Raw genomic sequence first — 23762 nt, forward strand, 5'->3', positions numbered from 1 at the left:
CAACTATGTTGATGTTTTTAGTCATTCGTAATGAAAACAAAAAAAAGATACAATTGTGATTCCAGGCTTTTAAATTCAAATTAGAAACGTCCTCCATGATAATAAACGGAATATCTGTTGGTTGTGGAGTTCTGGTCAAGAAGAAACAAAAACATTTTAGGCTGCACCAAGAAATATTGATATAAAATAAATATTTTTCAGCATTTTCTGACATTTTAAAGATCAAACAGCTTATTGTTTGAGAAAATAATCAACAGATGAATCGATAATGAAACTGTTATTTACAGCCCACACATCATTACATTGCAAGAAATTGTTTGACATTTTGGGAAATATTGACTTCTTTTTGCTGAGATTGGATGAAAAGATCAACACCAAATGCTTAGTGATAACTTGCTTTCTGTCAGAAGTTGAGGAAGTAGAACAAGTGAGAGGCCGTTGAACATGATGTGATTTGATTCTGGTGCCCTACAATGTTTACAATAACTGACCGGTAGAAATAGAGAAAGCACACAGCTAAAATTTGAGGGAAACTACTTGCCACCCTTGAAAGATCGCCTCTCCTCAGCTTTTGACGTTGTCTTTCCATCAAGTTAGAGAGCCGAGATCATTTCATAACTCGCCTCTCTCCCCAGCAGGCTTAACCCATGCTGCCTCTCCACATTGCTCCAGGCCATGTCACTTATGAATTATTTAAAAACAGTAACATTGCACATGAAATTAATATTCAGACATTTTCCATTAGCTGCTGTCAGCTCCCTCTCTCACTCTTTCTCACTCCCTGCTATCTGTTATGTTGCTAATGATTTGTATTCCTGTGGTATTAGGTTGGTCAGGGCTTGTGCCCATTGATGTAACATGCCAGGCATGCTGAGTGAGCTTGGACTGGGGGCTGCTCTGTGTTTTTCCCCTTCATTCCTGCACTGGTTTTCTGGCAAGGGATTTCTTTCTCTTTCCTTGACACACTGCTTTGCCTGGCCTAAACCATTTCCAAGTTCCTTCAGAGCAACATCTGTTTTCTTCATTTCTCTGTATCTCAACAGAATGTGATATGACACTTTTTCAGCCTAACTGGTTATTTGATATTTGCATTGCACGCTCCAGCCCTAATAAACGTTTAAAGCAAGACACAGCTCAGCAGCGAGTATCGTTCACTGACTCTATAAATTATGGATCAAAAATTATTTAAAAAAAAAAAACATCCCTGGGAATATCACTTGCTGTAATGCAGTGAGAGCAAGGTGTCCTTTGAATTTCAAACAGTATGGCTCCCCCTAGTGACAAAGTCGGTTGTAAAGTCTGGAAGTTCCTCGTCAAGCAGGTTGGTTCAATATTACAGCAAACCTTCTCTTTGAGTGTGTCAGGTTTAATCGAGCATTGCAGAATGACAGATGAATTGTAATCATAAAACTATTCACCAGCTTCTCATACTTTTGATTTTTTTTTCTTTGTCAGTAAATTTGGGGATATAGAACCATTATCGAGTTACATTTAAAAAAAAAATTTAAAAAAAACAAAAAAACATCAAGGGGATCATTTGAAAAAGTAAAGGCGTGCAAAATCTGCACTATTACTTGATGAACCGTGCTTTCAGTTTGACTTCACACTTGGTGCTACTGTGTCCACTTAACACACCCCAGCTTCATTAATTATTCAGGCTCAATGCTACAAACAGTACAACACTTCTGTCTGTATACTGTGGCCCAGGGGCTGCATGCAGCCTCTCCTGGAAATGAGTGCAGCCTTCTCATGGGCCATCTTGAGGGTGAAATGTGTTTCTCGCCTCGATTATTCAAGGCATCACATCAGTCCGTGCGCAAACTGCAGTGCCAGGCAAACTGCATTTCATTACACATCTACAGTCTTGCTGCTTTATTCAAAGTCAAAGTTGTTGGGAGGAGGATGTGCAACAATACTGTGAGGATGTCTGTTCCCTAAAATCAACTCTACGTGCAATTTTGTGCAAACATTTTCAAATCTTTGGGATCCAAACTCACAGGTCTTTCTTTCTTGGTGTAGAATAAAGGATTTAGGAGCTGTCTGTATTTTCTTTGGATATGATTTGAACTGCTCTGGTTCACCCTGCTGTTGTATACTGTTGTTGCACGTGATAATGCTATTAATGAAAATCCCATGAGGACAATTTAGTTCATATTTCAGAGATTACCGAATGTGTTTCTGAGCCCACCCACATCTCGATAGTTTGAAGAAAACTCAATGCAAATGGGAAACATGATAAACAGTCTTTAATTAACTAAAACAAAGTATGTAGGAGTGCACGTTTCTTGGGAAGCGGTCCTGGAAACCTCCCAATAGTCTAACATGAGGTGCACGAAAAATGAAAGCTGGCTTTACATTCGGCAAGCCTTGTACTCTGACATCTGTCAGGTCTGAGCTGGAGAGAACACTGCTGACAGTTAGATCGTGGGAATGAGAACAAGGAGGCTGCATGTCTGAGATTTTCCACTCGTGTAAGAACTATTTCTATCGTGTCAAGAAAAACCGAGAGTGACTGAAACAATAAAAGCCAAAAAAATGATGAGCTGGATGATCCAACCTGAGCTTTCAGTTGGGTGATTTGAGAGCTGATTATTAGGATATTAGGCTGCAGGATAATTCACTGCAGTAGATGCTGTCCTGTGTTTGACTTTTTAGGTATCTTTTGAGATGTGAAGCTGGGAAAAAAAAAAGAACAATTTAATTGGCTGTATTAATTTAAGTCAGGGTTATATGTGAGAAACAATTGTTTTTACGGTAAATCTTAGTATTACAGAAAATAAATACCATAACAACGTACACAGAAATTTAAATTCATGCTGCCCTAGAAGGAGTAGGAACAAATACAATACCCCACAAACTACTAAAAGTGTAATGAAACCCATAAACTGGAGCCTGCATGTAAAGATAGAGCAGGAAACTCTGCCTGCTGGAGTGCAGTTACTGAACATGTGCATGGCTTTATTGTGCAGGGAGCTGATGTGCCACTCGCAGACATTGTCCCACATAAACTGAGGAAATATACCATTTCCTACCCGGACTGTCATTCTTTAACAGGTAGACAATGAATCAGTTGTAATGATGAATGATATGAACTAACTTGGAGGTGAATGGAGGTGTGTAATATACAACATCCCAGCATTGGGGAAACCAGGCAAAACCAGGCAAAACATGAAGAAAAAGTCCTTCTCCCAGCACTAGTGGTAACGGAGTTTGGAGCCCTTTTAAAGGTTTATTGGAATATTTTTAACTTCAAGGTGGGTTAGTGCCAAAACAAACAAAAGGGAACTAAAGTTGCCTCCTGAACACAACAAAAACAAACCAAAGAAGAAGAATCAAAGAACCAAAACACAAAGCACTGACCCAACTCCCACAGAATAAACTGAAAATGCCTCCCACCCCGACAGAACTTTGGCTGTTATCAATGTCCAGATATTTTTAGAATGTTTCCACAAAGGGAAATGTTGGCTGGCTGGCTGATTGGGGAAATGAAGAGCGAAACAGTGGGAAATCAGCCTTTTTCCTGCAAGTGTCCAATCAGCTCTTTACAACACACTCACATGGACACACTCCAGTTCACCTGCAACCCATTGCACACCTGCACATGAGCAGAGTCAGCAGAAAGAGAGAGACAAATCCACAATCGCATGCGCAGAGGGAAAAAAAGCATGTCCACATCGTACACACGTCCTCGGGCTGGGACAAGACAGACGGTTTTGACTTCAGATTATGGCACTAAAATTGACAATGAACACTTTTTAAACTCTGTGACTGTGCTGTGAGTGCAGAGAGTTGATTCATCCCTGAGATCTAATGGTTACTGGAACTGCCACTAAAAGCAGTAGATGTGTGAAACTAGCTGGAATTGATTCCCTCTCCAAGTGTTAGTCTTGGAGAAATCCATATTTCACCTGTTATTAGAGCAACAAGACTGAAGCATTGCTCCAGTAAAAATGTCTTTAATATCCTTTTCTTCTAAAAAGGAAGAAATGTGAGAGTCTCAGTTTCACACCATTGCACAGATGATAGTGATGATGACGGTTGCATATTCATTGAGACCGTGAGAAAAAAAAGATTAAACTGTGAGTTTTGCAGCATTTATGGACAGCTTCTATCAGTTGTTCCCTCTGGTCAGAACAGAGCGAGAGAGCCCAAATCCATCGTATTTAAGACAATGATCACTTAGTGTTTTTGCTTTGGATTGCATTACACTGAAGAATACATGTGCTCACTGCTAATTGGTATTTAGCTTAAGGTACCTCATCTGTGTGAACTGTCTAAATTTAAATGTAGATGTTGGTGCATGGTGTCAAAAAAAGACATATGCGGAAAAACAAAATAAAGAAAAGGGGTAAAACAGACTTTACGTGCACTTCTGATAGTCTAAAACATCCATTAGATTAATTCACCTGCGCACCTGTCGTTTTTATTGTGTTGCTGTCATTTTTTCCTGCCTCATTATTGTCACAACTTTAAAGGACTGAATTCATGAATTGCAACTATGCAGCGGAGTACGAATTTTGCATATTAAGCAAATCCACATTATGCAAATCTCAGATAACTGTAATCAAAGTATTCATTGGAATACAGAGGCACTGTTTTATTGCACTACATAATAACATAACTCCATCAGAGGACCATGTGTTGCATCCCAGACCTCTCATCACAATGTCTGCTGCATCACAGATGCATAAAATGACCTCGTCAACATCACAGAGCCTCCTAATAAAGTATAGCGGGCTGGGTTTTGTAGCTTTGAGCCCTATGATGGCATTTACTATACGTCACAGATGCAAGCAGCGCTTTTCTGCTGCATCAAAGATGCATTCATTCTTTGATTTTGTTGCATGATCTGTCGTTAATCACCCCGAGCAGATGGCAAGTCCCAACTGAGTAGATCAAGTTAGAAGTGTCTGTTACCCAATAACACTACACATAGTTATGTAAATTGTATGAAACAGCTGTTTGATATTTGTTTTTGTAAAGATGAGAAGGTGCGTACACTTTTCTCTTTAGAGACATACGTGACAATAATAGCACGATATTAACTGAGTTATGACGACCATGAATGGATTATAAAACCTGGGCACAGACATGTCATCTTTGGCATGTGTTTGTTAATCTTGGGCAAGTCTTTTTTAACCAATCTGTGTCGTTTAGGTGTTTTTGTGTGAAATCTGGATTTATTGTATGTCTCATTTTGGTAGTTTTGGATCTCTTTCATAACTATTTGTGATTGTTTTGTGAATCACATCTCTTTTATGGTCATTTTACTTCCCCTCTCTATGTCATTTTGGCTGTTTGTGCCGTTTCCTGCGATATATATTATAATTTTGGGATTAAAAAAAAACCAAAAAAAAAACACGGGGCCCCTGACTCCTGCCCGTTTGGCCCGCTCAGTTATCTGTCCGATCAGAGATATATACATTTTCACAAAAATAACCAAAGACAAACACAGCCCATGTTTCTGTTCACTGCGTCACGCGCGAAACACACGTGACGTTCGTTCCTATTCTGGGATTGGCCAACGATGCCGGGAAACCTCCTCGTGACATGTCTGCCGGTATAAATACGGCGAGCCGCTGTCTCCTTACGCAGCCCTGTTTTATGAGGGAAAATGTATCGTCTCGTTCAACAGACTATCTCCAAGATCGCTTTCAATTTCTTTTTATCGACTGTGCCACGGGAATATTTTCGTTCTACGAGACAATACAATAAAAGCTGGTCGTGTATCGGCTGATTTTCGATCCCCAAAAAAAAAAAAATTGTTTTTTTTTACACAAATCTGCACGAAAAATGCCGAGGAACAAGAAGAAGAATGGCAAGGGTGAGTAAACGTTTGGGCGGCCGCATCGCTTCGTGGCCTCGGCGTCACGTCTCCGTCTCGCCGCCGGTAGTTGTAGTTCTCTCCGTGTTGGTCGTCCATTGAGCGGACGTGGACGTCCTCGCAGTCCGGACTACAAATGTTGGAGGCTGGCCTACGTCAAAAACACAAAGCTGACCAGCTTTTTCCACACAAAGCGTGCCGGCAGTATGCAAATATTTTTTATTTATTTATTTTAATCTTTATGAATACATTTGTTTAATGTCCATAAACTAGTTTATACCTCACAGAAGCCCTAAAAAAATAATAATAAAAAAATAAATAAAAATCGTCGTACTTCGCGAGCTAACGTGAACTAGCCTCATGCCCGCTCCCTATTAGGAAGAACATACACATGTGGTTGCTAGGTAAAACATTTTTTATTTTTAAATGAACATTACAAGTTAGGGATCGTTTTGACACCCCGGCGGCTTTTTATCGTAACTATTATCTCGATAGCGGAATAAATAGTTCATTTCTGCGGGGCAACGTAACAATTACAGCTCGGAAAGTGTGTAAGGTGACCTCGATTAATATTCAGCCGAATTCGTGCTGGTGTTCATTCAGACTTCGGCTCGCCGGTGTTTCACTCCGGTGTGAAAGGCAGGTATTTTATTTTATTTATATATATATATATATATATATATATACATTGGTTATTATCGGGTTGTTATTTAGCAGCGAGAGGGCGGACATTTTGGACTCCGGGGAGCGGGGCTGGAAAAGAGGCGGCGCCCGGTTCTCAGAAATCAGCTGTCGTCCACGTCAACACAGAAACCCGCACGAAGCATTAGGTGGATAAAATGACCTTTATCGGTTTTTTGTTGTTGTTTTTGTTGTTGTTGTTGTTGTTTTTAAGCCCGTAGAGTTTAGCACAGCGTGGTAACGTGACTTAACGCGTTCAATTTTGAGTTGTGGCTGCGGCGTGTTGTCGCCGTGACGTGTTTTCCAGAGGTGAAGTCAGGTCACTGCTGCGGAAGCGGTTCAGTCCGAGTCTGGTTACAGTTCGTCTGCAGAGGTGTTACGTATATGACGTTTCTCACCACTAAATACATCCGAAGATTTCAGTTTTGTTAAATGGACACTCAAGATTGTGACACTATTTTTTTTTTAGCTATGAACTGTTGTTTTTTTCAAGAAGACCGTCTGTACAAGTATTACAAAATGGAAGAACGTTTTCATTCTTCTTCTTCTTCTTCTTCACACCGCTTTGGATGTTTTCAACAAAACATTTCCCCGTCTGAGCGGATGATGACTCGTCTGATCTGGCGTTGACCTTTTGTTGGAAAGGCACCCCGCTTCCTCCTCAAGGCCTCCGTTACACAGGGTTGTTCCTCCTGTACCAAAACCTGCCGATTTTTGTATCTGGGGTGAGTAATCGATTGCGGTGGCGGATTGTCAAAAGAGTCTCTTGTCGGGGACTTGTGTCCCTGCACCCTAGACATCGTGTTGTGTTCACGCAGACGACGGGAGTACGAGTTAACCCTTGACCGCTGACAACACGGCGCCTTCTCGTATGACATAATGAAAGCCCCGGAAGGATAAGGTCCACAAAGGACATGCACCCGATTAGATAGCTGATGTGTTTGCAGCAGTACCCGTGTGGCGCTCCGGTTACGTAATGGAATTGCACCGACCTGCTGCACTGTGTCGGGAGTGATGGAAGCACGGGGATTATAATCCAGCCTAATCAAATCGTTGTTGTGTCTTTCAGGAGGGCAGCATGGAACTGTGCATCCTTTCAGCGATGAAGATGCCTCCATTGAGACCCTCAGTCATTGCAGCAGCTTCAGTGACACCACCAGTGTCGCGGATGAAGGTAGGTTTGCGTGCGCACCTGTGCCAATACCGCGAGTGGCTTGAACTTGCGCGCGCAGATGCCGACCCGTGCTGTCGGTGGGCGTGTCTGCGTGCAGCCGGTAACTCGTATCTTCGCTCTTACGCGTACGTTTACCGCATCCCGTCTTGTCCTCAGGTGGCGAGGCCAGCGAGGACGCAGCCCAGGAGGATTTCCAGTACAAGTTGAAGGGGTTCATAGACAGCACGGTGGACAAGAGGTGAAAGTCCACAGACGCATGTTATGAGCTGGGGCTGCTAGGGTTTAGGCTGATGGGACAATGCCAGACATTTGCTGAGGAAAAACAAACCAAACATATTTCCTGAAGTCCCCTCAACACAGCATTATATGACTGAAGTGAATCGCCACGCAGTTCATGGTTTTGGCGCATTTTAGCGTCAGACCTCCGTCTGAATCCCTCCCGGGGAAAGCGGACGCGTGTCTCGAGAGACCATTTATGATCTCATCTTGCTTCCCTGCTCTATGTGCAAAAGGACACACTCGCACGTAAAGAAAACAAATAAATACAAATGGTATTTAAATAGGGGAGTCGCCATCGGTTTGCCGAGTGTGATAACGTTGAGTTCGGGATGCGGCAGTAGTGCCACATCACTACCAATGCCATGTGGGTATTAAATGTTTCAACTGAAGCGTCAACTTGCGGCACATCAATGCAAAATGTTTTTATAATCACAATCATAATAATAATAATAATAATAATAATAATAATGGAAGCAGTATTTTTTAACAGTCAGCCAAACATCCCTGATATATGTCAAATCTATGGCCTCTTTATCAGTCTCCATAAGCTTCTATATTTACATTTGCAGTGAATGTTTCTTTGTGGAGAATTATTTTTCTGACATTTCGCTGTCACGCGTCGCTGCTCACCCCATTTATACCAAGAGGCATTTTCATCATTTCAACGATGGCAGCAGTGAACGCTTGCGTCCCCGTTTTTCCTCAGTGCTAAGACCAGACAGGGGGCGCTGGACGGGCTTAAGACGGCAATGGCCACACGGATCCTGCACGAGTTCATCTCGGAGAGAAGGATGACCGTCACGGACAGCATCGAACGCTGCCTCAAGAAAGGTACCAGGGGGGGAAAAAAAAGTTGTCAGTGTCTTGTTGTCCGACGGCACCGTTGCCCACAAATAGTTGTTAGTAGTCTTACAACAACAGCGATGGAATTCTCAGGTTTCAATACTTTTGAACTACACGTGTGTATTTATTTTCTCTGTGCTAAATTAGTCGATTGCCTCTACTTTCAAATCTGATCATCTGTTTGTTTCTGTGTTGTTGTTTTTTTTTGTCAGGAAAAGGCGAGGAGCAGCGAGCAGCAGCTTCTTTAGCCTGTTTGCTGTCCATCCAGCTGGGCTCAGGAATTGAGAGCGAAGAGGTGTTCAAGACCTTGAAACCCATCTTCAAAAACATCCTGGCAGATGGATCAGCCAACATACAAGCCAGACAGGCAGTGAGTATTTGATTGGTTTCGTGGCGATCTCCTTGGATATCATGGACGAATGTATTCTTAACAAGTTGTGAAACATCACCCACTCTCCACTTGCTGCTTCTTGTGGTTCGGCTTTTTCTACAAGACGTCAACTGAAAAGAAGTCTTTTTGCTTCTGTGATAGGTGGCGACAAGTCTGGGCCTCTGTACGTTGGTTGCAGAAGACGATATTTTGGTAAGTTCTTGATCACGTCTGGGCTTCAAGGCAAACCGCTTTGATGGGTCTCTGACAACATTTTGCCAAGATGTACATCTGTGCTCATTATCGGCACTGACATTTTTTTTTGCCTTATCCACTGTTGATGTTCACGATTAGCAGAACCGACGGCTGAACTCAAACAAGCCTCAAGGAATCACTCAGACAGTCAATCAGTCGTCCCCAACAACATGTTTAGAATTTTATGTATAACGGCTGGAGTGTTTTTTTTTTCTTATTATTATTTTTTTCAAACTTAAAAGATTCCCGCCTTCACATGACCCCCCCGCTGCGTCCTCTTCTAGGACGTACACGCCACCATGGAGTGTTTTGAGAACCTGTTCACCCGGTCCTACGCGAGGGCGGACGGTGCCTGTCCTTCCATCGGCCCCCAGATGAGCCAGCTTCACACCAACGCCCTGCTGTCCTGGGCACTGCTGCTTACCATCTGCACCGCCAACCAGCTCAAAGACATCCTGCACAAGTACGACGATCGCTCTCGGCCCGCTCAGTGACGCGCCGCTGTCGAGCGGACTTCTTTTACAGATGAGCATTGTAGGAATGAATGCATATGTAATGCACGTGTGTTGTTGTGCAGACACTTGCCCAAACTGCAGAGGTTGCTTGAGAGTGATGATGTCAACATGAGAATTGCTGCAGGGGAGACTATTGCTCTGCTCTTTGAGCTGGCCAGAGACATGGACTCTGTAAGTTCACGTCTACGCTGTTAAATTTCACCCTACTCTTTTTTTTTGTTGTTGTCCTTTTTTCTTTTACTCTGTCCGGCGTGACATCTAAATCCTTCAGACGCGCGTATTGATTGTAAATGCAGCACTTCTTCCTGTGTCCCTTCAGGACTTTGAGTTTGAGGACTGGGATGCACTGTGTGATAAACTGAACGCGTTGGCCACCGACTGTAACAAGCACAGAGCCAAGACCGACAAGAGGAAGCAGCGGTCGGTGTTCAGGGACGTACTCAAGGCCGTTGAGGTGAGCGCTTGCTGTCAGATTTTACTTGACATTTTTAGGTGTCGATTTCCCCTGCGGTTTTTTTGTTTTTGTTTTTTTCAGGGTGGTTTAAAAATAACTCGTCTGTATGGCGGATTGATGGACTGCATTGCTTCTTACTTTTCCTGAACTCCCTTTTTATCTTTTTCCAGGAGGGTGACTTCCAATCCGAGACCATTCGCTTTGGGACGGAGCGCATGACCATCGACAGCTGGGTCAGAAAGAGGACATACGATGCCTTCAGGGAGTTTGTGGGCTCCGGGATGAACTACCACCTACAGGTATTTTTAATTTTTAATTTTTTTTAATTTATTTTTTTTAAATGGGGTGTTTAGTGTGGGTAAACTGATGCATCAAACTTTAACTTGAATTACATGGTGCCAGTTGAATTGGAAGACAAATAGGAGCTTTTTTCCTTCTGCATATATTGACTGTTATTCAGATTATTATTGTTTGACTGGTGAGCCGTCTTCATGGTGTTTAACTTTTCTCCAACTAGGCAAATGAATTCATCAGAGACGTGTTTGAACTGGGACCACCGATTTTGGTTGACTCAGCCACGATGAAGGCCATGAAAATCTCGCGCTTTGAAAGGGTAGGTGTCCACAAAAAAGGCTATCCAAAATCAGGTGTGTTTGGACTTTTCAGAAGCTATAACATGGTCCTTCTTTTCCAGCATCTTCATAACTCTGCTGCGTTCAAGGCTCGGACCAAGGCCAGAAGCAAGTTCAGAGACAAGAGAGTGGATGTGGGAGAATTTTAATCTTTTTTTTTTTTCTTCTTCTTCTTCTTCTTCTACTTCTTTTTTTGTTGACTATTTATCACTTTCCTGCTTTTTAGCTGACATTTGTCTTCATGTGATCGTCCCCCCCAGAGTCCATCTTTTGTGTATCCAAACGCTCACCTTCTGTAGACTCGATCACAGCCGCCGTGCTTTGTAACCGACAGGAACATCCTTTTTATAGCTACGCCTCAGAGGTGAGTGTTTGATAATCAAACAGCAGACTCTGGGTGGCGCAAACCTTCAATACTGTGTATTCACAGAAAACAGTGGTGTTGTACATAGCCTAAAGTGTATATTTGTTTTCATGTTAATATTCATGATGTGGCCTTTTTTTTTTTTTTTTTTTTTTTTTTTACCATAATAACTTATGAACTTTTGTCTTTGCACCATTTAGTTCTATTTTAGTTCACGTCAAGACATGTTGTGATCACCTTACCATTCGATGGCTTCGTATTAAGTTGCACCAACGAGTTGACCCTTAGATAATTGTTTATGTAGAACTGCGGTGAATATTGTGTTTAGTATTGTACTCTAAGGGGCGAGGATGGTGAAATAAACACTGAAAAGTTGTAACAAATGGATTTCTTCCCTCTTTTCTCTCTCACGATCGTGATACGGCTGATTTAACCAAGATCAGTTGATTTATTCAGCTCATGGAACACATATTGGGACCTTGCCAGCTCAATCCAAAGTATAATTTAACGTTATTGGAAAAAAAAAAAAAAAAAAAAAAAAAAAAAAAAATGCCTATAGGTTTTTACAGAGGTGACCGCGAGACTTGAAATTTCCCGGAAGAGGATTTCTGAAAGCCAGAAATCTCGGCACTTCCTCTCAAACCCTGGCAGGTATATGAAGGTCATTGAGCAAATTGTATTCAGTGCTGCCGCCGCACATCAAAGTGAAGGATCTTTGCAGCCGAGGTGACGGTGGCATTACGGTGACGGTGACTGAGCAGTGCACCCTGCCCCCCCCCCCTTTTTTTTTTTTTTCCTTTTTTTTCTACAGCTTGTCGGCGACGAAACGTTTGGAACGCAGACCATAAAGGAGCTCTTAACATAGAACGGCGTACATATCGTATTTACACCACCGGCTCCCTGCTCAAAGGCTGCTTCTTTTCCACAGCAGTGAAAGAAGACTTAAATCCACCGCAGCAGTAAATGTCACCGGATAAAGGTAAATGTCACAAAGCTACAAATAGTGCAGTCAATAATACGTTGTCTGTTAGCTGGGAGGCTGCAGAAAACACTGCTGTCCTGCAATCGTTTTCAGGTTTCAGAAACGATACTACCTTCGGAAGAGCGCAGGAACACTGGGCCGATACATTTTTTTTTTTTTTTTTTTTAAATGGCACGCCTTCGTTCCTGCCGAAACGTCGGGATTAGATACGGAGATGCGTTTGTAAACCTTCTGAAAGCCCGCTGTTCTTCAGATTACTTTGGATTAATAGATCTGATGAGGTACCTCGGCCACGCCAAGCAAAAAGAACCGCTTTGATTTTGAAAGGACGGTCCTCTTTGTTGCAGACTGCAAAACTTAAGGAATTTTGTCATATTTTGGTTCCTTGTTTGCAATTTGCTTCCTTCGGGGACACATTTATGAACAAAATAGGTCTCGTGCTTTGGTAGTAGCACTTCACCGTACGCTCCGCTGTCTTTTAAAATGGCATTTCTGGAGATATTTCTTGATTTCGTTTCTTGTCCTGTAAACAACCTCCGGCCTATTCTTGTCGGTCCGTCTTCCACCGTTTTTGAATTCCCCAGATTATTCCCCCCCCCCCGGCTTATTTGTTTTTCCTTTTTTTATTCAGGTTATAGATCGATAAATACTTTATTAATCCCCTAGGGGATATAAAACCAGGTTTAAAAGACGGTACATTAAAAATAAACAACCAATAAAATTCAAAGTCGGTGATAATAGTACGTCAGGGCTAAGAAGGATTACTAAAACCAACCCAACAATAAATAAATAGAGCAATAAAAAAAAAAAGTGCAAATAAGAAAAGAAATGTCATTATTTGTTATTGCACAAAGTAAACCCGGCATGAGAAATATCCACCGTCTCCTGCTGAAAAATGTTGTTCACTGTAATTCTTGCTGCTTTTAAATCTTGAGAGGAGATTTTAACTTGTGTTTGAATTGAAACGGTCAGGTTCAGATCTGGCAGAATCCTCGCCATCACTGCGATGCACGGGCTCGTTGTTTCTGGATCCCTCTCCTTTTCATGACCACGTTATTTAAATGCCGTTTTTTTTTTTAGTAGTCGACTCCGTTGTGGTCACTTGGAATTTCTGGTTTTCTTTGAAACTTTGCGTCTCGCATTCCGACCGTCGGTAATCTGCGTCACCTCCTCGCCCTCCTTCTTCATCAGACCAAGAAATTCATAAGAAAGAAAGAAAGAAAATGTGCCTGTGTTGGAGGCGACTGTGCCAAATGACATGCCGTTAAAATCCCCAACGCTGTCACATCCCATTTCTTTCTTTCTTTCTTTCTTTCTTTCTTTCTTTCTTTCTTTCTTTCTTTCTTTCTTTCTTTCTTTCGGAGGAGGAGACCGCTGTCTCCAGCAGTAAAACAGGACGTTGTGGGCGATTTATCTGCATCCCCCCTCCCCCCGGCACTGGTTGTTTCCTTCACACTTGTGAAATTAAGTCGTCTTATCGTTTTTGTGGCCTGGGAGGCAGATTGAAGTTTTTGTTTTTGTTTTTGTTTTTTTTCTTCTCTTTAAACATGCCTGCTCTGGTCTTGTTCTCGGACCTTTGTGAACTGAGAAACGGAACAAACTAGTTCTGATCAAGATTAAAGTCCCAAGCTAAACAAACCTGCACCGACGGTTAATGATTACCTCGCCTCTTGGGCAAGTTTGGCAAATTCTTTAGGAGGAAGAATTTCATGCGGGGCCAGAACTGTTTTTTTTTTAGTTTTTTTTTTTTTTTAGCATTTGTACCTTTTCAAAAGGTGCTTTTGGTTTGAGAGCAACCGCTGAACTGTACACAAGGACAAGTGCTGTTAACACTGACCTGTGGACCCGTGTTGGTGGAACATGAAAAGATTTGAATGAAAAATACTGTAAACAACACGAGCAAAATATATCCTTTTAATTTTGTATAACTTGTTGGCAAACCCGCATATTTACACGTGTAGCAGACAGAGCAGCATTAGCATTCATTTGGCCAACTGGTGAAAAGTTCAATATTCACTGAATACGCTCCATCGGTGGGTTTATAATAACGGCTCCTTGCACACACACACACACACACACACACACACACACACACACACACACACACACGCCCCTTCAATCCATGGTTGATATATAACTAACGATTGCAGCAGCTTGAAATCAGATTTTTCTGTATTTATGTGAGAATGTAACACTTATTTTCAAAAACCATATTAGTTTCAGTGTTGATTTTTTTTTGGATTTAGATTATTTATTTTTTTTGGATCGAAAACAAATTTCTCCCAGCTTATGTGGCTCCTCTGTAGATAAACATTATCATTTGATGAGATCGTCTCTATCTTGGCAGCTACAGTCAGGCAGGTAGAAAAGGGATCGTAGAGAATGTTAATGGTTCATTGTTATTATTCACGTGTCATCACAGTCACGCTGTATACAAAGAAAATCGCATCACTGTGCAATTAGGTGGGGGTGAGGGGGAGGGGTGTGTGTGGGGGGGGGGAGATAAATGAGGATCAAATGAGTAAGAGACTTGAGAAGGTATCTGCAGTTTTAATCAATAATTAGTTTCATTTGTGTGTCGTTATGCGCCCACCGCAATTTGGAAGCGCGTCCTGCGGCGAAGCGGTTCCTGCTGCGTTGTTTTGTTGTCTGCAACTCGAGCAGAAAAGAAAAGAAAACAACAACAAAAAAAAGCTGTGGATGGCGCAGCGGGCTCGAGGAACCAAGCAGAATATGTCATGTCATGGTGGGTGGGATTTGACCGGTGGTTGCGCGGAGGCACACGGCGGTGAGCACAGAGGCAGTGTTTTGAGGGGAGGAAACGGCGCGTCCAATGATCGGAACTCCTTTTCTGTTGTGTAACACAAGTTAACGCATTGTAATGTGACACCTGCAGCACGTGAGGACACCGAGAAGCCGGTCGTTGCTACGGCCGGTTGGGCGTCTCTTGTGGAGTTCAGTTCTCCGTTCATCGTGCCACACACGCTGGCAGCAGCAAGAGCCCGAAGCCAGACCATTGAGCGCACACGCGCACGCACACACACACACACACACACACACACACACACACACACACACACACACACACACACACACACACACACACACACACACACACACACACACACACACACACACACACACACCCCAGATGGATGCTTTTCAATAGTTAACCAGGTTAATGTATTTATTCCACTTGTGTGCTTCCGGCACATCAGCAGCTGTTACTATGTCACCTACTATAGATCAGCCTATTTCCTTGCAAATTGGTGATGCTGGCAGCAGTGTGCCACTCACATAAACTCCTTCTTCCCTTCTTCCTTCTTCCTTCTTCTTTCTCCTCTTCCTCCTCCTCTTTCCAGCGCCTCCTTTTTCCTGGCCCTGCTCCCCGGAGCGAGGCGCATACAGTAGCGATCGCAATGAAAAATGGATGGCGAGATTAGCGGCACTTTGTCACCGAGTGGACGTTGCGTGTTCTCCATCTCGAGATGCCAAAGGGCTTGTTGTTGCGACTGATAAAATGGCCGCTGCCCCTGATGACTGCAGTCATGGCTGCGTGCGTGCCGTGCAGTATATCAGCAGGATGGTTCACCCCGCTCTCGGTCACCTTGTGCGGCGACGACGTGCCACATTGTGACCGCGGCACGCTGAAGACTGCTCAGAAGGACTTGTGCTTTAAATTTAGTTTGTGGAAACCCCGAGTGTTTTCTAACCGCACATGAAATGACTTTGCTCTTGAAGAAAAAAAACAACAAAAAAACGACAAAACAAAACATCGAGTACAGCTTGCCCTCTCGCTCCTCTGGTTGGTCTCTAGGGGAAACATCATCCCGTGTTAGATCAGCATCGGGATAATTAAGTAGCTCTGGACAAGGCAGCAGTGAAGAAAATAACTGCCGCGGCAGGAACACGATGCACCCCCCCCCCCCCCCCCTAAGACAACCAGAGTACGCGTTTCTATATCGACTGACGAGGTGTTTTATTTAACACGGCCGTTGTCGGTGTTGCATATGGAGCTGCGACACCGCCTGCTGTGGAGATGGTTTCGTGTTATTTAAAAGATATTGCACGCGGTTGTAAAAGACGACCATGAGCGCGCATCGCTTCTTCGGTTTGCGCTTATTTACAGGTCTGCGCAAACGTTAAGTGAGCAGAGTGTAAACAGAAAGTGAGGAATGTTAATGCTACTGCCTGGCCACGCTCCCAGGAGAAAGGTAGAAGCTTGTTTTTCCAAAAGTGCAGCATCGAACGTAAATCGTTGATCTCGCTGCGCGGCGGGCTCGCTTCTTACTATCGGTGCTTACATTGCTGATTATGTTTAATGCATCGCGACTCGGGTGACTTTATGGAGTCGCGCTCATGACCTGTGTGGGGGGCGGGGTGGGTGGGTGCGGGGGGAGGGGGGGTGCTGACTTCTCTCATCCACATCTTTGTACATGCAGGTGAGATACAGCAGGACAAGAGATCACGACATTCACTCTCCAACTGCACACGTGCTTGTTTATCTGATGTCTCCATTAAGAGGCTTGTTTTCTTCACATAACATTTTGGAGGGGGGGAGGGGGGAATCACAGTTTCTGGTCCTAATTAGAGAGCAGGTTGTTTATGTCCCAGCATTCAGCTTACACCATAAAATACATGTGAGGGTTCAGAGGCAGAAAGTTCCCAAACAAATCAGTCGGTGTTGCAGCCGAGGTCAAAAGTCATTTCTCTATGAAGAAAGAATAAATAAAATAATATAAAAAAAAATCCTTCTTTAATTGTCATTATTGTGTTTTTTTTTTTTTTTTTTTTGGTCTTTACTCGTCACTGCATTCCCCTCTAGGGCAAATGGAAAATATAAAAGTTCTGTTAAACCTGTGTTGTGTTTGGGTCATGTTTAATATTTATTTTTTTTTTTTTTACAAAAATCAAAGCATTACTAAAAATGGGATCTTCAGTGCAGAACTCCGTGACCCCGCCCGTAGGAACCTTTCAGCTTCATATGGTGTTGACTGGGTCAGTTTGGCCTGAGAAGCTGAGGCTTAATTGCCAGCTTCATATTGTGTTTTATTTATTTATTTTTCCTTCAAGGCCATTCCTAACACCTTCACCTGAGTCACAATATCGACTTGTGATGATCGTTTCATATCCCACTTCGGGACGAGAACAGGTAGGTGAGGTGGGTGTGGAGTGAAGGGGGGGGGGGGGGGGGGGACTCGGTAACTGAAAACAACAAAACTAATTAAAAAAAAAAAAAGAAAAGAGAAACGCGCAGAACCAAAACCAGCGCAAAGGCATCTGCGTGAACATATTTACACCAAGTTAAAGTTAACATTGTGGCTTCAGGTTATTTCGAAGCACATCAAACGGCATCATTTACACTTGACGAGATGAAACGCCCTGCAGAGACTTACAAATGGTGTTTACTCTTTTCCGAGTGATTTGCTGGATATATATATATATATAATTACCACTCGATAGCATGATTGAATTTGTGTTTGACGGGTGTCTCTAATGCGCAATTTAGAATCTCCTGGAAACACACCGTGTACAGTAAGCTCATACTTCACCGTTTTTTCAAACTTTAAAAGAAACACTTGAGGTTAACGATACTTTCACTGCTGCAGTGGAATTGTTTTGTTTTTTTTAAAAAAAATTTTAGCTGAAGTCGGTGAAGTTTATTTACGTCGCACTTTTCTGGAGCGTGAGAGGAATAAAAAAAAAAAAAAAAAAAGGCGAGCTATGAATCATCTGAAAATGTAATTTTGCTGTGTGTTAATTCTGCCTCCATTTGCGGTTGACATCACCGAAATGCACCCCGCTGCCGGAGTAATGATGTCAAGGCGAGTGTAATTTTAAACTTCGCCAGGCGGTGGCAGCTGTTCACCGTTAAGCCTGTGAGCTGCGGCAACACTCGAATTGACAGTGATCACCTCTGCACTTGCGACTGAGCGCGCCGAGTAGGAATTGTGACGGGAAGCATGACGCATTTCGTCGAATCACAACAGGAATTATCAAACGAGTTCATTCCCCCATTACTCCCACTTGATTACAGTGTTGTAGTCCTGCTCATTTACTGGCAAAAAAATAAATAAAAAAATAAAATAAATATATATATTACCCCGGCCTCGCCTGAGCTGAGTCATTCAGACAACTTCTTTTTTTGTTGTTGTTTTTTTTGGTCTCTGCTCTGTATTGGTCTGAATGGGCGACCCCGGACCCCATGTGCACGGGTCACAGCATAAATAAAACATCCAATGACTGAGCTGCTCACATCTCATTCATCTCTCCGCAAAAAAAAAACAAAAAAAAAAAACAGAGCAGGCCTTATATCACACTGTGCAAAGCCGACACCATATGGAATGTGGTTGTAGACTTGAAATAGAGTCAAGCGGTACACGTTTGTCGTGCTGGGCGCAGATGCATTGTAGCCCCCTCAATGTGTGACTCATAGCTGCTGAACACTCGCACACAAACAACACGCATAAAATACGAGTGCACGTGCGCAGACAAACACCGTTACACTTCCCCTCCTCCTCTTCCTCCTCCTCCTCCTCCTCCTCCTCCTCTCTCGACAACCCTCCCCTCCCTGCCTCTCACTAATTCTCTCTCTCTCTCTCTCTCTCTCTCTCTCTCTCTGCGGGGCAGCGAGGAGCGCAGACCCCCGTCAGGGCTGACAACTGTTTGCCGGATGATGCCACGGAGAGGAGGCAAGAGGCCACAGTTGAGGCGACGACACCTGCCTCTGCGTGCTGCAGCATCAGTCCGGCGCATACGCCAATAGAGATGCAGCGTAGAGAAGCCATCCTCTGACAGGATGCATTTGGTAATCCAACCCGTGACCCTCTTCTTTTTTTTTTTTTTTGGATCATTACACCATTCACGTCCCCCCCCTCCCATGGAATTCATGCTGTGCTAAGCTTGACCTATAGGATGTGACGCTGTGTAAATACGCAACGCGTTTGTGCGATTTTATAGTTATAGTTGAGTTTGGTTAGTGTTTGCGTCAGGCTGTCCACAGCAAATGGATGTGCGTGCATATGGGTGCGCGTGTGTACGTAACGGTAGCATTGACTTTAGTGAACAGATATAAAAGAGGCCACTTTCCAAAAATGGTGAACTTTTTCTTTAAAAAAAAAAAAAAAAAAAAAAAAGAGGATAAAAGGGATCTCAAAATGGTAAATCGCCAGAAACGGGTCCATATGGGGCCCTCGAAACAGAAATGAGTTTACATAAATTATATTTCATGTTTGTTTTAATGTGGTCAGAGACATCTTTGATTACACCAGCAGTTTATTTGTGTAATTTTATCATTTCCCATCTAATTTGTCAGCTTTCTACCGTTTCGATTTTTGTATTTTCCGTTATCTAAAGTACATTTATGCCAGTTTTTTTTTTTTTTTTTTTTTTTTTAACGTGTTTTTCCACGATATAAACATGATCTACAACTCATCGTAAATAGGATTTTATTTGAATTTATTAAACAATCGACTTGTGAAGTACACCGGAGAGGACATTAAAGAGGCATGCTGTCTCAAGCTGCAGCCAGAACTGTTTGTTTGATCCCTCAACAGCCATTCGCACATGTTTGAAATGGATTGGAGGATCTATGCTTTTTAAAAAAAAAAAAAAAAATTATTATGTGTTATGGCCTGCAGTACCTATCTCACAGCTTATCTGTCTGCTTTGAAGATGGCCGCTGTGCTTATGCTGTATCTTTCACCGTATTGACTGAACGAAGCAGCTTTTCACTGTTGCTGGGGCCAACTCAAACTGGAGTTAAATCATCCCACGGACAGAGAAATGTCTGTCCTGGCTGGCTCAAAAAAATAAAAAAAAATTTAAAAAAAAAGAATCTGCCTGGCATTGATCTCGGTCTGCTCAGAAAAGCAAAAAGTTCCCATCAGCCATTTGCTGAATTTATATTGGTTTCACTTCAGCCAGAGGGGACCTCTATCTGTACATCAGCTGTTCTACAATCAATTTCTGACTGCTGCAACTTGGGCAAATCTTCCGCTCGATTCTATTTATGCAGGCACACACACACACACACACACACTGTGTGTGTGTGTATATCAGTCCGGGCGTGTTGCGTGTTTATAGGAGACTGTATTAATGAATTCATGAGGTCATCAATTAATCTGTCACTCACGGGACGAAAGCAGCTCAGCACTAGTTTTCATGTACACAGTAGATCCGAACAGACACGGCAGTCTGTGTGACACTGCAGCTTCCACACGAGATCTGAATGCAGAGGAGACGGATTTTTATAGGTGATGTGATGAGTCGCACACTCGCTGCACAAATGCACACTTTTCACTGACACAGATGTTAAGACAAACACGCGCACGCACGCACACACACACACACACACACACATCACACTCCTGCTTCGCTTTGCCGGGGAGGTTGTTGCCAAGGCTCAGAATGAGCGAGTTGATTGGTCGCCCCTGCTCATCACCGTAGGAACCCACCGGTTGGATTGGCTGGCTCCGTAAAGGAAGCTTTTTAAGATGTTTTCTCATCTTCTCCTCTAACAACCGCTGGATCTTTAATTACTCTTGTTATCGCCACACACTGCTCATATAATTTCATTTGCTCAGCTTCGCAGTGGTGTTTTTAAAAAAAAAAGAAAAAGAAAAAAATATATTGTTTTATCCATTTCAGCTGGATTTTTTTTTTTTTTTTTTCCCTTTGTTGCAGGCAAGGTAGTGTAAGGTGAATAAAGGAGTTGGGGGCAGGTGTGGGGGGGGGGTTGTTTTCTCGTACAGATCAGTCCACATTATCATACGAATCATGATCCTGGAAGGAAATGATCAGAGCAGTTCATTGATTCTCAGTTGTCTTTTCCCCGGGCGAGGTGGCACACGCATGCGGATTGATACGCGCTGTATGCAGTGGCAGCATGCAGCACAAGGAAGCATAATCATGGACCAGAATAAAACTCCTCCGTTGACTCGCAGCGCACACAGACACTTTTACTTGTCTGTAGTTTATATCTGTTGATAAGCACCAATGACAAAATATGTCCTCAGGGTTGAGCATGCTTGTGCGTGTGTGTGCATGTGCGTTGGCACGTCTATGTTGTGTGTCTGATGCGTGCATGATTGTAAGCATGCGTGTGCATGACTGTGCGTTTGCACGCCCCGCGCCTCTCTGGCGGCTGTGCATGTGTGACAGTGCCACGGTGTATGTGCGGAATTAAACAAGGTCGCTCAGTGCAAGGCTGACTGCTCCGGCAGCAGCCCCCCCCCACCCTCCTCATCTCCCCCCCCCCCACACACACACACACTTCATGTACAGAGATGGTTTAGATGTTTACGTGTCTCCAGAGGGAACACAAAGGGATAGAAGGACATATCCTGGAAAAAAATGACAAGCGTCTCCGTCACTGTACATAAACGATCATTTGGCAGTCGTCTCCAACTCCATTGGTCTGTTCCTATTTCAAAGAACGGGCTCGAAATGTGTGCGTGCCAAGAGTTGGATCAATTAAAACCACTCTGATGTATGTGCAGTAAATATGAAGCTGCAGCTGGCAGATGATTATCTTGGTTAAGAATTAAGACCGGGAATGGGAAAAAGAATCCACCTACTAGCACCTCACTAGTCAACATTTAGCATTTGTTTATCCCAACAACAACAAAAAGAAAGTAAAAGTGACAAGTTACGGGTCTTGTGTGCTGAACTGGATTGGGACACTGCATATTAACCATGGATGTGTTAAGAGAGCTGGGTCGAGGGCTTCCTCTCAGTCTAGTCCAATATGTCACAGTGACCACCAGCGGCGCTAAAAGGGAAAAATGCCCGGTGGCTCAAAAAGCATCGTCTCCATATACCACCATTACAAAAGAGACATCTGGACAACTCTTGACAGGACACTTCCAACTGCAACTAAACTAAAAAGGAAAACATTTTTAGTGTTTGTGACGTCAACCCAATGTGAAGCAGAAACGTGCAGGCGGGGTCAGCGAGAGAAATGCACGTTTGCAGTTGACCTGAACGGCAGAAAACATTTTTTTGGTGTTTGTGCTCGGCAAGCAATTTTCATTCAAGAGAGTGAGCTCCAATTTTTAGTATCTAGTTCTTATAATAATACATCTGTGATGTTAATGTGCAACCTGGAGGACGCTGGGATTGCTGGTCGGTGGAAGTGATATTTTCCTTTTGACAGGTGGGCAAATAATTTCTTCCTGTTTCCAGGGGCAACCAACTCCTGGCTAAGCAAAACTAAAAACCTGCTGGTTGTAGCCTGGTAACTCAATGGAATTTTGTATTTAAATAAATCCGGGAGGGGAAATTTTTCAGTTGCTTATACATGTTTTGTAACCCCCTCACAGGACCCAACCCTCTGATTCACTGACTCAGATGTAAAGATTTACAGGTGACCAAGTAAATTCTTTGAAAAACATCAAACATTTTGGACATGTACACAAAGCTACTTTCTGGTACCAAATCGTATCCAGGGCAAGTATAAATACTCTATTTTCTGATCCATTTTACATTTCTTAAATGGTCTTTTTTTTTTTTTTTAACCTTCAAATCATCAAAAACCCGCTCATTGATTTTCTCCACTGTGGAGTGAAGTGTGTGATGCTCGTACCATCCACTGACCATCATTCTCCCACTCTCCAACAGGCAACCTTATCTTTATTACTTTCCCCGGTAAAAGATGAACAGGTCAGCACAGGGAAAGAAGGCAATTATTGTCAGTTAGCTGTACACCGTATATCTGTCACCGCTTTTTTACTAGGCATTCAGGGTTCAAATGTATTCCATCATAATTTTTTTTTTTTACAAGGGCCGCTGAATGCGTTGATGTTATTTATAGGCAGCTGTTTTCCTTTCCATCAGCGGTGTCACCCCTCGTGTGTACACGGCACCTCCCTGTTCACCTCTCTGGCGACGGGAAGATGGCTTTAATAATAGGAAACATTCCACTTTTCACGCTGAGCACTCGAGTCGTCGGTGTCTGCATCCGTGTCAGTGCCAGGAAAGTGTAGCTGTCACTTTGCAGCTACACATTTTAATAAGCTGCGCGGGAAAGGAAAATGTTGGACTGCTGCTTTTATGAACGCAGTGTGCCTATAAATCCCACATACATGGGTATAAATAAGGCGACATAAAAATCTAAAGCAACTTGTCATCTGTCAAACCTGTCATACAATGAATGATTAACATCTGAAAGGTAAGACACGCAGCGCAACATGTTAATCACTTACTGCAGTTTTTATATCTGATTTATTGTCGCCTTTTTTCAGCGTGCGTCGATATTGGCAGCATGCGTGACCTGAATTTAAAGCTTTGTAAATTTGGCTCGTAGCAACATCCTTTCTGTCTGTATGAATATTCAAGGGTCTTGATAACATCAGTATTTATTCAATCAGTTGTTTTTTTTACTATGAGA

At 43.0% G+C, this 23762-nt stretch overlaps 1 protein-coding gene across 1 annotated transcript; it reads left to right on the plus strand.

The window, feature by feature from the left end:
- The first annotated feature begins 5584 nt into the window (after positions 1-5584).
- ifrd1 (interferon-related developmental regulator 1) lies at positions 5585-11774 on the plus strand. Its single transcript, XM_069709199.1, has 12 exons — positions 5585-5824; positions 7575-7679; positions 7836-7917; positions 8665-8789; positions 9014-9171; positions 9334-9384; positions 9711-9889; positions 10004-10112; positions 10261-10395; positions 10566-10694; positions 10913-11008; positions 11090-11774. The coding sequence occupies exons 1-12, from the start codon at positions 5794-5796 to the stop codon at positions 11174-11176; spliced, it is 1287 nt and encodes a 428-aa protein (XP_069565300.1). The 5' UTR covers positions 5585-5793; the 3' UTR covers positions 11177-11774.
- Positions 11775-23762: the final 11988 nt, after the last annotated feature.

This window comes from Brachyistius frenatus, unplaced genomic scaffold, assembly GCF_029030835.1.
Source record: "Brachyistius frenatus isolate BFR_SWC_R1_liver_20210118 unplaced genomic scaffold, ASM2903083v1 Contig_81, whole genome shotgun sequence".
NCBI classification, from domain to species: Eukaryota; Metazoa; Chordata; class Actinopteri; family Embiotocidae; genus Brachyistius; species Brachyistius frenatus.